At 38.9% G+C, this 15,258-nt stretch overlaps 2 protein-coding genes across 2 annotated transcripts; one reads left to right on the top strand and one right to left on the bottom strand.

Annotated features, from left to right (window-relative positions):
* Window positions 1-2,928: 2,928 nt before the first annotated feature.
* On the top strand, window positions 2,929-4,500 carry CBG12018 (the record flags this gene model as incomplete). The annotated part of the gene is made up of 5 exons (XM_002646265.2): window positions 2,929-3,037; window positions 3,084-3,486; window positions 3,874-3,919; window positions 3,968-4,231; window positions 4,276-4,500. 5 exons carry the CDS (start codon window positions 2,929-2,931, stop codon window positions 4,498-4,500), a joined length of 1,047 nt encoding a protein of 348 aa, XP_002646311.2.
* Window positions 4,501-5,045: 545 nt separating this feature from the next.
* Window positions 5,046-13,330, bottom strand: Cbr-lin-59 (the record flags this gene model as incomplete). Its single annotated transcript, XM_045237430.1, has 9 exons — window positions 5,046-5,237; window positions 5,285-6,166; window positions 6,242-6,410; window positions 6,456-7,882; window positions 7,929-8,448; window positions 8,493-8,896; window positions 9,085-9,129; window positions 12,140-12,385; window positions 13,253-13,330. The coding sequence occupies 9 exons, from the start codon at window positions 13,328-13,330 to the stop codon at window positions 5,046-5,048; spliced, it is 3,963 nt and encodes a 1,320-aa protein (XP_045094733.1).
* Between the last annotated feature and the right edge of the window lie 1,928 nt (window positions 13,331-15,258).

Here is a 15,258-nt window from a genome sequence, read left to right as displayed (position 1 = left end):
AGTCCCCCCAACAGAACAAGAAGACTCACCCAGCAGTGAGCGCGCGCACGCTGTCGAAATGCGGCGGCCCACGCGGGCCTCGATTGGTGTCGACCGCTCGTTCTCCACCAGTGTGCGAAGCCCCCCCACGAAGATGGTTTACTCACCCAAAAAAAAAGATAGCCTCGAAGCGGACCCCCCGGGTGTCGTTCTATTAGAGGTTTTACGGTAATTGAGCTCAAAATGGACTATTCGGGTGAGCTTCTGTTAGAGAAAATACGGTATCTATATTCTGAATGGCAGAACTTCTGCAATAAAATTATTCAATCTCCTTGTTTGGAAAAATACTGAGATTTTTTCACAAACTTAAAAAATGTAATACACTTACAGATTGACAAATCAGGGATGTAAGTATCAGAAAGATGGGAACAACCTTCATTTCGATTCAGTAAAAGGCTTCTGAACCATTTCCGATTTTCTTCTCGGTACCTCTTTTTATGATTTTATTACCCTTTTCCGTTTTCTTCTTCTTTTTGCAACTTGCAACGTCATAACTTTGGTATAACATTTTTTTTTGTTCCTAACAGCTGATGTTTTGATGTCGACAACAGAGACCTGCTCACAATCAATTCAAGTGTATTCAGCTCCAAATCAGCACGCTGATAAGAAGAATTTAATCAGAACTGATTCGATTCAACTGATAGCTGCCCCCACTTTCTCTCTTCCTCACACTTCTTTTTCTTTTTCTTACTATTTACAGATGAGTAGTCCAAATCCAGATTGCGATCAATAGATGATTTGGGAGATGTTAATCTTGTATTAGAGAAATCTGATAACTGATACTTAACCCAGGGGTATCTCTCTTGTTACTCTNTGGTANNTCCCTTTANNANNGGNTCANCCAAGTAACTTAGAACCAAAAATAATTTATTTTTTAAAAACTAGAAAAATNAAAAGCGGGGNTANAAATNAGAGGTTTTACGGTATCTTGATTTCTGGGGAAGATAGCAACAATTTGTCAACTAATGAATTTATCATAGTATCAACAATATTTAATCAGTTGACAAAATTTTAGATATCTTCTATAAGATTAAATACGGTATCTATCATCTGACTAGGGAATCATGTAACTGAGTATAGAACATTGATATGAGACCTGTATCATTAGAAAGCTAGGAATGCGACATTTTCAAATAAATATTCTGATTTTGCTGCGGACGTATTTGAGAAAAAGGGGACCGGATCTCGGCAGCCGTCAGAATATTCAAATTTCAGTCAAAGTTGAAACCCAATTTTCTCTAATCTGGTATGTCCGCAGAAAATTCGAAATGTTTATTTGCAAGTTTCGCATCCTAAGCTTTCAAATGGTATAGGTCTCATATCAAAGTTCCAAGCCCCAGTCACCACATTCCCTAGTCAGAAAACACATTAGGTTGATAAGAAAGTTTCTTTCTTTTTTGGCAAAACTTTTGATCAAATTTTTCTCAATGCGGAGGGAGCTAGATCAATGAAAATAACGTCCATTAGCATCAATAGTTGTCTGGCAACGCTCCGGTAATTTCTTGATTCCATCGGCCCAGAACGAGGAAGGCTGCGATTGAAATAGTGGGACTACTCCTTTTTTGTGCCATTTTTTCACTTGAAGTATTCTCTATCATGATGACGTTTAAGAGCTCCAAAATATTACTTTTCCTGAAGGGCAAGGTCCGGAGAATACGATGAGTGCAAAATAACATTTCAGCCAAAGGTCATGAATTTATGGCTGATCCCTCTATTCACAAGCGATCTCGCATTGCCGCACTGGAAGCAAACTTTGGTTTTTTCTCCTCGTTTGATTAGACTGTCAAGTTCATATTTTCTAATTATGAACTAAACAAGGTGGCAGTTATAGTGGTACCTTCAACTAAAACTTCCCAGTGTCCATTACTTTGACCGACCATCAAACTTATAGCATATTTTTAAGGAAAATTTAGGTTCTTGGACGTCCAGAGCTAGCTATTTCTTGGCAATCAACTGACCCTTCCGCACATTGACAGAGTAACTTACGCACTTATCATCTACTGTAATGACATCATCCAGCCATTTGAACGTGCGAAGAAATGATAGGTGAAACATACCCATGTCTACATGACGAAACATATTGTAGTCCGGAAAAACGCGGTGTACGAATCAACCCAGATTTTGACTTTGCCAAGAGACTTCGATCCGGTCACAATACTTGGTTGACTAGAGGGCAATGCCTGTGACATTTTACAAATGGTTTGAAATGGATGCACCTCCCCGGTTTTTAGCAATTGATGAAGATCCGACTCACTAGGCCGTTGGCATCTTTCAAACTGAACTCTCTTGTTTGGAATTCTTCAAACAAAAGGCAAATTGTAGACGATGACGGAACATGTCCCTTATATACATCCACAATTTTCTTCCAAATACCAGCTGTTTGAAGACCGAATAAAAATAAAAATATAATCAAGTTGCCAATGGGCAGTCGGATAAGGACTAAAAGAATCGCCATTTCTTCCACACGAAGAGAGATGAAAATTTGAAAATCTAGGATCTAATAGCCACTGAACACAGCTCTCTAACAAAAAAAAATTTGGCCCGCTAAACCACTTGGAGCGCCAGATATCGATCCTCAAAAACAACTCTGCCAAAAAGAAAGAAACTTTCTTATCAACCTAATATTTCCTCTGATAGAAGCCCACCCAAACCATCAACTTTGAGCTCGATAATCTCGATTCCTGTGAAAGGTATGGAAAATTTGTCAACTGATAAAGTATTTGTGATCTTATGATAAATGATTTATCAGTTGACATACTTTCGATATCTTTCACAGGAATTGAGATAATTGAGCTCAAAGTTGACGGTTTCATCAATTTTCGCTGCAGTACTTCTAAAATAAAATTATTCAACCTCACTATCGGTATCTTCAAAATTTTTCAGCATTCCATGCTGGAAAGTTATTTCCCACTGACAGTGCTTCCATTGAAATTTGACGAAAACCCAAAAGATCATCAAAGAATATACTATTCAGAAAAGAGTGTTCTCAGAATGTTTAGTAAGTTTTCATTATGTTTTTATTCTGATAATGTCTATGTCATCAGGTAGCTCTGGATATATCTCCAGCAACTCCTCATTTCCTTCTATTTTTGGATTGGCCTCTCCGGATACAGATTGTGAAGTAATTGACACTTTGTGTCCGCAGTTGACTCAAGTATTCCATGTTTCTGTTAACGGATCGCCTCGTCTAGTCAGTTGGAGTGACTTAAAGGACAACGAGACTGCTGAAATAATAGAAGAAGCTGGCTATGTTGGATCATGGCCTGGATACTGTGGAACTACTGATGGAGCACTCGTTGAAATGTTTTCTCCAATTTTGAAACAATTCAGATACGCTTCATCGAATGAGGATATTCTGAAAGCAAGATGGAATGAGGATAGACAATTTTGGCGTCCCACAAAAATTATTGGTTATTTGTTCAATGCAACAGTTCCACATAGAACAATGTAGGTTTTCTGGGATTAAGAGTTTTCTGGGATTGCCGTACGGGTCCCACGACGACAACTACCGTAACCCAAAAACATTTTATTTTCAAAGTATTTTCTCGATTTTTTCGAATACTCTTCCAGTCAAGTGTTTCACAATAGAAAATATCAATTTTCCGGAGGACAGAACAAAAAAAAGACAAAAAGCAAACAAGAAAACCAATCCTGAAAAGAAAAATATTTTTAGTTTACTGTAGTTGTCGTTGTGGAACCTTCAGCTATGGCCACCGGCGTTTCACTTCCACAGCTCCGATTTTCCTGTACAAGAATAATAGTAATACGGTAAAACCTGTACTAGAAGGGCCCCCTTCTAAATGTGTTGTTTGAGATTGAAAACTCTCATTTCAGCCATTACCCATTCAATGCTATTAAACCATACGAAAATGTGGTATTTGTAAGTATCTTCTATTTTCCAGAACTCGTTATCGTAATCTTATTCCAGAACAAAATTCTTCTACGACTCCGTCCCATAATTCGGGTCAAAAATTCAGCTGGACTTGTTGCTTTCACCACATCTTTCCGTGATAATGGTTATCTAAAACAGTATAAATTCGACAAAGTTTACAACATTTCGTTGATTGATCAAACGACAAATGTTGCTGTAATTTCGGATGCATGTGGAAAAATGACACTGATTTATGAGTTTTTCAATCCAATTACAACGACATATCGATTGAAATTGAGAGATGATGATCCAAATGAAGAGGTTCTCATTATTCACTCTACTTTAAATGTTACGGCAATTTTCAGATGGTTAAAAGAGCCGGATATGTGTTCCGCGAGGAATCATCTGCTCGGCGGTGTCTTGGTGATATTCAGCCCATCTATGAATTCCAAAACCCGGAGAAGCAATCGGATATTCATTATTCTTCATCTCCAGAAGAAGTCGCCGAGTACACTAATACGAAAAAATGGACGAATCTTGGTCTAATGGGTTTCACTAGCTGGGGTAATTTTGCATTTGCAAAGCGTTGAACAGTTGTTTTGAATGAAGCATTTCATTAATAATTATACAGAGAGTAATAACACAAGACAGGCAATTGAGAATAAATCATGAAAATAATCATTGGATTTAAGGAATACAAAAGCGATGGTGGGGAGGTGAAGGTTCATAGAATCAAGAGGTTGACATCTGTAATTGAAGTGTGGTAACCGTAAAAAATGATTCACTAGAGTTTCGAAAAGACATAAGCAATTCGGCTAACATTACGATAAATAGGTGGGAGCACCGGGTGACCGAAATTATAATTGATAACGAATCAGGAATGCGTTCAACGATTAGGAGGCGATGAATGGAAAACTGGGTGCAATTAATATGGCAAATCTATAGCAGGACTATTATAAACGAGGACTCTATACGGCCAGACAGAAAACTGATGGGAATGGCTCGTTTTATTACAGATGTAGTGCCACCGGTCTAAAAACCATAACTCGTGAAACTACAATCTAAATGATATCTGATTTAAAGGAAACATAGAAACGAGATGAGATGAGGGGATTGTTTTGAAGTGATATACAAACTAAGTTTTTTTAGAATTTAAAGAAACAAGGCGGTTCAGAACTTTTTCGATTTTCTTTTCAGAGATTCGCTTCATGTTCACATCGTGCAGAGATTCTGAAGACGTGGTTTTAGAAGAAACGGTAGTTGAAGAAGAATTGGAAGTTACAGCAGCTTTCGCAGTTTTTGGGGAATGATTTGACGAGTCGTACGGCTGTAAATTTGGAAAAGGATGTTATTGAACTGTTCCATAATTCTTACTCTGAAATCTTTAACGACTTTTTTCGGCGTTGTAAACTCTTCGAAAACGTAGGGCTGTGTGTTGATAGGATATCTGTTTTTAGGTGGGACTTTCTCGAAGACTCTTTGATTTTTTCCAATTTGCATGTCACAGTGATAAACATCCTCTTCCTTGAACTTCGGTACTTTGGGTCTTCCTTTCATCCATGTTGGTACATCCACGACCAAGCACCGCCCAATCACTTCATCAAGAGGCAAAGTCTCATAGTATGATGTGGCAAACACTTCTCTTCTGCTGAACACTTTGCCGGTGTCGGCAAAAGTTTCATGAGGCCATGCATAGAAAGATCCGAAGACGAAGCGGTTATTTCCAGGACAGACGAACAGGCGTTCAACACGAAATATGCGAGCATCTTTTCTTTCTACGTTCATTGTGACGAGTTTCTCAGTAGGAGCTTCTGGGAACCGGTACTTGTTTGGATCCTTATGTTTGGCTCCTTTCTTTTCTTCGCGTAAACTACGGAGCATAACTTTATGGTCATCGGGAAACACTCTGTTGACATAGACAGTTTCATTGAGACGAACTTGAATCCCACGACGGTTCATCAGTGATCGATAATAAACGCAATTTTCAAACCGCACTTCCGGTTGCTGCAGCAATTTGATATCAGCCACAGGCCGTTTGAGACAATCCTCTCCTGTTTTCGAACAGAATTCACAGATGTAATCCTTTTCATCTTTGATGGAGTATTGACAACAATCGATATGAAGCCAAAAGTGACACTTATCGCATTGAACCATTTCTCCGTCTTCATCAAGAGCACCACAAGTACAACGGACGGCATTGTCACGAGATTTCGCCTGGTATGTCTCCCATGCATCATCCGGGTCATAAGATCCAATCTGAAAACGAGAAGTGCAATCGGGCGTTCAAAAGTTAAAGTAGTTAACTGGGATAGTGTTGGAATAGAAACTAACCGGAAATTCTGACTCCAAATATGATAGATCGGCGTCACCGCGTTTCGATGGAACAGGTGATACACAAGAAGTAGAAGCTATCTTAGCTTTTGAAGCATTGTCTATCGATTTTTTTGGTTGCTGTGTTGATGATAACAAAGATGATGGCAAGTAGTGAGATTCAATAGCACTGAAAAACACTTTTTGATAAATTCAATGGTTTTCGTGAACTTACATGAATGATCTTTCCAAATCTTCGTCTCCAGCGGCAGCGATCCATTTGTGAAGAAGTGAAATGAATTCGGCCGGATCCGGATTGCTTGAATTCACCTCCAACCATTTCTTGATAGACGAATAAAAGGAGATCATTGATAGTGGCATTGAACCGCCTATTGTCCGAGCTCGATACGAGAAAGCAGCCAAAGTCTGCTTCATTTGCAATACGAGTGATGAATCAGTAGATAGAAGAATAGATGGGATTCCGAATTTTCGAGAACTTCTGATCGTCTTTCTACGGTTGCGTTGTAAAAACCTTCGAGTTTCTATTGTGGTCGTATCTTCTGCTGATGCAATTATAGCACGTCTCATGCCTCGAACGATCTTCTTACAGTTTGGTGATGAGCAGTTGCATGATATATCGAAAGGCAATAAACCACTTTTGTCCATAGTTATCTCAACGTTGGATGATAAATCAGCAAGACAGAAAATTCCTGCTTTGTATGATCCATTGACCGACCAAATTTCCACACGAGTGTTCGGTGTGCAGGAATGCTTTATGAAACGAGCAAGATTCCCACGACTGGTAGCATCGACAAACAGCTGCGGCCCAATAGCTATTATTCTGGCATCCTGATTTTTGATAAACCGCGAACGGGCTTCTTCATAGGTAATCACTTCTCCCGCATATTCGCATAAAAACTCTCCTGCTTTTCTAGCAGTTTTAGTTTTAATAGTATCTTCGGAGCGATTTGAAACACGCAACTTCTGATCACAATCTTCTTTCCAAAAACGACGATTCGAACAGTATGACAACGTACACTCCTTGCTGCATTGAATTCGAAGAGCCCTATTGAGGCATTCCATATCCGACGTGCAAGCTCCTTTTGTACATCCACATGCTAAACTTGGAGCTTTCCAAATAGAAACAATATCTTCTGACCAAGGAACGCTTCTTGTGATTTCATTGTATTCGCCGTTGAATTTCTCCTCAACATTTGAATATTCTGGAGTTTCTTCCGCGTTCAAACGTCTAGACGGTACTCTGCTCCTCATTTTGAAATGTATTGATTCTTTAAATTCCTTCTTCGCATCTGATGAATCCCCTTCTACGTCATCCTTCAAGTCTGTAGCAAACATTCGCATCCGCTTCGCTGTCGGAACACCTGACTTCCGCAACTTCCTGCTTTGTTCGTTGAGTTGTCGAAGGAAAGATTCTTTCCTTTTTCCAACACCAATTTTTAAAGAAGTTGAATGCCCCAAACGCAACTCTGTCATATCATCGCTCATTTTTTGAGTCAACTGCTCCAATTGTCTTTCCATCATTTCGCGAATTTTCAAACGAAATTGGACCGGATCTACTGTCGTGCTAGCAGCTGACTCTGGACGGGACGGGGATGTTGTTTCCACAGTATCGCACGTTTCTGGATGCTCCTGTTGTTCACACTGAAAAACAGAGTTAATTGTATGCCTACTAAATATTCCCAATTACCTTGGCCTTTTTTACATCGACTTCTACATCTTTGGACTCGTCCCTTTGAATAACTCGTTTTCTTTTGGGCTTTCTCCCTCTCCGCTTTCCTTCTGCCTTCTCCGTCTCGTCAGTTTCTTCTGACATAGAAGAGGTACTAGGTTCTGGTGGCAAGTTGCTCGTTGTCACATCCGGCGAATTGGTGCTTCTTCCAACGAACGTGCTTTTGCGTCTCGAGCCACGGACACGTGGTGTGGTGGGTGTTGTAGATGAAACTTCTGCTTCCATGTCCTTCTTCTTCTTCTTCGTTCCTTCGGCAGAACGTTTTTTGATGAGCATGGCGATTGAATCGGCTTTCTCTGGAGCAAACGTCAATATTCTTCGCACAATCTCGTCTGAGTCCATATTTGGAGCAAAAGATAAAATCTCCTCAGCATTCACTCCATTTGCTAAATCTTCTTGTGTCGGCAGAGGCGTTGATGTTGTCGAATGAACTGGATTTGGTACTGTCTTGTTTATGTCTGTTAAGCAAGGTCCAGAACTGAAAATTCATTTTAAAGACGGCGATTACGTATTTTAAGTTACCTGGTGGACGGCAAATCATATTCAAAATCTTCTTCGTCTACTGGTTTCAACGTTGGCATATCCGCAAAATCTTCGAAATCATCATCATCTTCTTGTTCTTTTTGCTTCTGTTGAACTGTTTCCGATTTTCGATCGTTGAGGAATCCACAAGTTGGACTAGGCGGTGATGTGGGAACACTTTGAATTCCAGAGTCAGGAGTTGCAGATGACGTTGCTGGCGGATGATTGTTACTCAGCGGAACCAAGCTAATTACGTTGCTGGCACTGCTAGTGGACGGTTGATTTTGAGATATGGCATACCAATTTCCATTTTGTATTTGTACCGGTGGCAGAGCCAACACTGGAGATGGACCAATCGAAAAAAGATTTGCTACGACCTGAAAAACTCTCTTATAAAAATGCTTCTCTAAATGTGTATATTTTTACTTATAGAATAAAAGTGAGGAATTGTCAGCTAAACTTGGCTTTGGAATTTTTATATTATGCTTGTCTGAGAAAAAAAAGGTTAGAGAGTATTTTTTGCAGTCTGAATACGGTAGCGATATCGAAGCGGAGAGTCTAAATAGCACACATAAGGTGGAGACACAGACACTTTTTCTCTGCGTCTCAACCTTTTTTTCTCAGACAAGGATAATAGCTCCGTTTGATTCTTTTCTATACCTACAAAAGTTACATCAATTCAAGATCTTTTTTCAACTATCAACTTTAGTTGTCCGATAATATGTTCATCATTTTTTTTAGGAAATACCGTAAAATCTGTATTAATATTGCGCCTCTATTTGAATTGCCCCTCTAATAGACTTGCACCCCTTGAGGGCACTTGAAAAATAGACTTGCAGATTTTAATTGAATTGCCCCCGTAATACAATTGCATCTGCAGCAGTGTTACTTTTTTGTCGATTTTCATAACTGTTTTTTTTTCAAAATTATAACCTCAAATTGTAGTTTGAAAAATAGAATTGCAGCCTCTATTTGAATTGCCCCTCTAATAGAGTTGCACCCCTTGAGGTGACTTGAACAATAGACTTGCATGCAATATTAATACAGATTTCACGGTATGTTTCTGAGTGTTATGATGTTGTTATCATGGCAACAATTCTCTAGGGATTTTTTCAAACAAGTGCAAAAAAATAAGAGGAGCTCATAATGAGCTCCTAAAGCTGGGATGATATCGCATGTTTTGGAATTAATACTCTAAAGGGAAAAAAGAAAAGTGCAAAACAGAAATGCTTGAGGTGATGAGTAAATTTTGAGCCATTTCCCAAACTAATAACTAAACATAATGAGCTCTTAAAGCTGACATGATATCGCATGTTTTGGAAATAATTAATACCATACTTGCAACGGGCCGGGCCAGGCCTTCAAAAAATTGGTCAAGGCCAGGCCCGGCCCGGCCAGTTGGCACCAGCTTCGATTTTTGGGCAAAAAATTGTGTTTTTTTTTTGGGAAAAAACTGTTTTTATCATCTAGTTTTAAGCTAAATTGTTAATATTGATTTTGTGAATGCTTAAACAAATTTTTGAAAAAATATTTTTTCCTGAATTTTTCCAAAGTTGATATCGAAGAAAAAATTGCATTTTTGATGCAAAATAACAGTTTTCTCTCGAAAACTAGTTTTTTTGTTAAAAAATTCTCAAAAAATTAGGCAATTACTCTTTGACTACACCACTCTTTGACTACACATTCTCTTTGACTATAAAATCTCTTTGACTACATTTATCTCTTTGACTACATTTATCTCTTCGACTACACTTGTCTCTTTGACTACAAAGCATACTTGTAGAAAAGATGGCCGGACCGGGCTGAGATTTTTCTGAAAGCGGGCCGGGCCGGAAAAAATTACACATGGCCGGCCCGCTTTTTGAAAATTTCGAAATTTTGGAGAAAATCATCATTTTTCAAGTTGGCTTTTCTCCTTAATAAATAAAAATCCACACTAGAGGACGATTCTGTCGAAAAAAACTGTGTTGAGGTCGTTTTTAGAAAAAAAAATTTCATCCTTGGCTTAAAGAAATTTGATTTTTTTTTGCTAAAAATTCAATTAAATTGACTTTTTCGGATGGTTGTATGCATTTGGATTAATATTTGTGCTATTAAGAATATATAGGCACATTTGAAAAGTAACATTTTCGAAAAGTTGTCCTTGGCGGGCCGAAAACGGATAATATATAGCCGGGCCGGGCCGAGGGTTTTGAGGCAAGCGGGCCGGCCCGGTCATCCACATGTATGCTACAAAGTCTCTTTGACTACACTTTTTTGTTTTATAGTACTTTTTGACTGAATTTATTGGACAAGGGAAGTACTCGCTTTTTCTTAGATATTGGTATCATAAAATGGTTCTTTCCCCGGACTAGCACAAAACGGATAATATAAGGTGCCCATAGGCAGGTTGAGCAGAATAACACAACTTTTTGTGATTTTTCAGGATCAAGTCCATTCAAAAAATCACAACTTTGTACAGAGCAAAGGTAAAATTACAGACTAACGAATTACCGGCTACAAAAAACTCAGTTACACCTATATTCTATCTTGGCGAAGAAATTTACTAGGATGGGAAGTGTCCGAATGGTCCGACTGTGTGAAATCAAAAAATGTCGATTTTCGAAAAAACACCTTTGGGAGACCATGGCTATTCGATTCCTTCCATGTCATAATGCACAACTATAGTCTCAAATATATAGCTCACCGTTCATTTAAGAGAGATTTTTGAAAAAATAAAGTTTCAATTGTCAATTCCATGTACCCCTCTACATACTCACTTTCAACATGTGAAATTTTCTTTCGAAAGTTTTGACTCCTTGATCACGATTTGATAGTTTTCTGTCAAAAAACAACTAAATCAACTGAATCGTTTGTTCTCAGAGCTTTTATGATGTATATGGAAAAATGAGTTTTAAAAAATGCCATGTAATCCCTCTTTAATGAACGGTGAGCTATATATTTGAGACTATAGTTGTGAATTATGACATGAAAGGAATCGGATAGACATAGTCTAACAAAGGTTTTTTTTTCGAAAATCGACATTTTTTGATTTCATACGATCGGACCATTCGGACACTTCCCCACCTAGTAAATTTCTTCTCCAAGATAGAATATAGGTGTCATTGAGAAAATGATGATTTGCTCTAAAAATTTGTTGTACACGATACATGTTAGTCTGTAATTTTACCTTTGCTCTGTACAAAGTTATGATTTTTTGAATGAACTTGATCCACTTTTTCTGAAAAATTACAAAAAGTTTTGCCATTCTGCTCAACCTGCATATGGGCACCTTATATTATTTGTTTTGTGCTAGTCCGGAGAAGGAACACTTTTTGCCACCAATATATAAGAAAAAGCGAGGGGACACTTCGGGTACTTCCCTTGGGAGTTTCCGATTTTTGTCTCATATTATAGGCTTAGGCTAAAACACCAGTTTTCCGTTAACCGTTTCAGCCTAAGCCTTTGATTTGTACAGAAAATAATAAAATTTTGGAAACCTCAGCGAAAAAATGTGAGAATTTTGCTGATTTTCGCGAATTTCAGTACTTTTTTCACAGTTATGTATTTTTGGAAGTGTCAGTTTTTTGTTTAAAATAGGCTTAGGCTCAAATTCTTCTTATATTCATAACGTACTCGTTTTACCATAAAAATAGTCAAAAACTCACTGCTTTTTTATTGCCACTTGGAATCCCATGTTTGTCTTTATGAAAAACTAGAGTACCAGCAGGTTCCAAGATACTGTTTCCTAGCTTTATGGGATCCCCAATACGTTTTGGCTGGAATCGCTGGCCTCCGGTGTTCCCAGAAATAGTTGCTGTAGCACTTGTGGGTGTGCACATCATACTGGTCTGCAGGGAACTTGGGTTCGCATGTCGAGGATGCTGCCGAGAAGACGCGGTTGGTTGTTGTTGCTGAAAAGATGAAGAAATAATGCTGGATCTAACTCAGGATTCAAGTGGATGTTGTACATGCTAGTAGTTAGATCATCCGGCTAATTTTAACTTTCAAACTGTCCTGGACCGGCTGCCCAACAACGCCAGTTAGTGCAGCGTTTAACTGGGTGATGAAATATAGAAAGTTAATGTAAAACACACATTTCCCCTTTTGTTAAAAACTTGGATCGTCAGAAAATAGAAAATTGATGTGTCGGTGGCGAGATGAAACCGATAAACGGAGTGGGAGACAGATCACTATGAAGATTAAATTCTACGAAAAGGAATCTATGGTAAGGGCATTCTTATACTTGCAATCACCAACAAAAATGAACTTTCTGCACTATTTAGTTGTTTATCTCGGAAAAAGTACAAGCTCCAAAACTCTAAGAACTCTTAGACTATAAAAGTTATAATAAAGTTATAATGAAACTGCTTCCTGGGAATGGAGTTGATGCGGTTATCAAATTTCGTAAGAAATATTTTTCGAAAGACCCTATTACTCAAAACATCAAATAAATCAGAGGGAACATGTCATTTTGGAAACTTTCCCGGCATCGACCTCAAAAAATAACATAAACGAATGAAACCATCACGAGGCGATGTTATTGAATTGACCGAAAAATCGATTTGATTCAAAGAAAGTTCAAGAAATGAATTTCGCAAGATGGTCGTTAAAAGTGATTGGGTGGAAAACCAAATGAATGACGAAAGGGAGACACATAGTGCTACTTACTACTAAAATACCATATTTATCTGGAGACATTGGAGCGATTATCTGCTTGATGCTCCAACTTTGAGCCGTAAGGCCTCCAATCAAGAAATCAGGTGAGTTTGGTTTCTTACCTCATCCATGCGAATCGCCAATCTGTAACGATGATGTTGCCCATTTTGCTGCTGCTGTTGTTCGCCGGCTCCATGCATTCTCGGCGGCTCAATCTTTGTCACTTGACCATTTCGTGCGACCTTCGTCCGGTCGCTATCCTTTTGGAAATGGTTTGTACGCGATTCAATTTTTTACCGAGATTAGTCTGAAGTAGTTGAACGATAATTTTTTTTAACTGGAACCGTTGAAAAAAAGACAATGAAAGATCGCTCGGAAATCATTAAACTTTACGGAGGTAAAGAACAAGAGATGTAATTGAAAAGATGCGAATGATTGGGTGTTTTTTATGAGATGAGACGATGAGAAGGCACATACACACAAGCTTATTTTCAAGGAAACCCACAAAAAGACGGATGTCAAGGGCCGCGAGGGCGATGCGAATCGACGAGGGTAGTGGTGTTGTTCAGAGACGCAGACAAGCTCGGCAGTCAGATGATAGGGAGCGGGAACCCGGGCGGAGAGTGCGAGACAAGTCGTGGGGTGTCTTCCAATAGTAGTGAATATAATAACGATTAGAAGGCAAGGCGACGCGTGGCGGTCGTGCGAGGCGGTCGCCTACTGGCTGTCTTTTGAAGCAATGAGAAGGAGGTAGAAGAAGAAAAGAAAGACACCAGCCCAAACAGACTGTGTTTCACTTTGGCGTTATTTGTGAAAAGAACGGGCGACGACCAACCAAGAAAGTCAGGCTGCGAGAGAAACGAGGAGACATGCGGCCTTATGTGCTTTGCATTAAGAGGCGCAGGCAGACACAGGTTGCATATACCCTCTTACAGTTGGTGATGAGCCAGTGTAGAGACCGACAACGACGCGACATTGGTGGTTGCAGCAATTTTGCATCGGCCAACCAAAGGAAGTCGAGAATCTTCTCTCCTACTTGTTTCAACACCGTTTCAAAATAACAATGAATAAGAAAAGAATGGGCTATTGAAGAAGACACCTGGTTGTTAAAAGTTCCTGGACTCTGGCGCTATTGTAGAAGATATCAATTTCTTTGCTTATATCCAAAAAAGCGTATTCTAGTTTCCAAACTTCTAGCTGTAAATACTGAAACTCCTAGAAATTCCTAGCCAGTTTTCTGATCAACACAATTTTTTGGGCTTTCGAGACAGCTATCACAATGATCCGCCAAGAAGATGATATGCCCTTTTCAGGAAACCTTTGCTGTCGACATCGCGCGCATATCGACGCAGAAAAAGTGTACGAAAACGAGGCAGTTGAAATAAATATTGACATGTATCTCCGCTCTGTGTCTCTTCACTCGCGCCACCGCTCCTCCTTTCTGTCGGTTTTTCTTTTTCACAATAACAAAATGAGACGTCAAAAGACATTAGTTGCGAGGAATGCCGGTGGAAAACGATAACACGTGAACATGCTGACCGTAAAACGTCTGGATTAAACATGCCCTTCTATCACAGGGGCCCTTCAATCAGAGGAAGCACTCCTATTTTTACTGATGCTGTTTTTTTTTCCAAATTTCTAAAAAAATTCTGGATGTATTAAAATCTATCACTTTCCCTAGCGGTTTAGAGTAAAAATAAATTTTCCAACACATTTTTCTGAAATTCTGTTTCGGAATAGCCTTTTCTAAATTCTCCGGACTGTCGGAAATTTGGATTATTCCGATTTTCAGTTTTTCGGAATTTCGGAATACTCCAATTTTCAATTTTTCGGAATTTTCGGAACTTTTCAACATACAAGTTTTAAACTAGAAATCACACTTTTCCATCACAAAAGCGCATAAATTGTGAGAAAATTTGACACAAACTGATTTCAAAAACAAAAAAAGTATCAGAAATAATTCCGCTCGAGGCCCGCAATAAACTTTTTCGCATGCGCCTTTGACATACTGTAGTCAAAAATTCAAGAAAATGCTTCGGAAATATTATGCTTGTCTGCTCTGAACAATGCATTGCATCAATTTATAGATTTTACGATGCGATTGATAAAAACAAAACAAGGGACAACT

Source organism: Caenorhabditis briggsae (assembly GCF_000004555.2).
Source record: "Caenorhabditis briggsae complete genome, chrI, whole genome shotgun sequence".
NCBI classification, from domain to species: domain Eukaryota; kingdom Metazoa; phylum Nematoda; class Chromadorea; order Rhabditida; family Rhabditidae; genus Caenorhabditis; species Caenorhabditis briggsae.
This window is presented reverse-complemented; position numbering and strand designations above follow the sequence as displayed.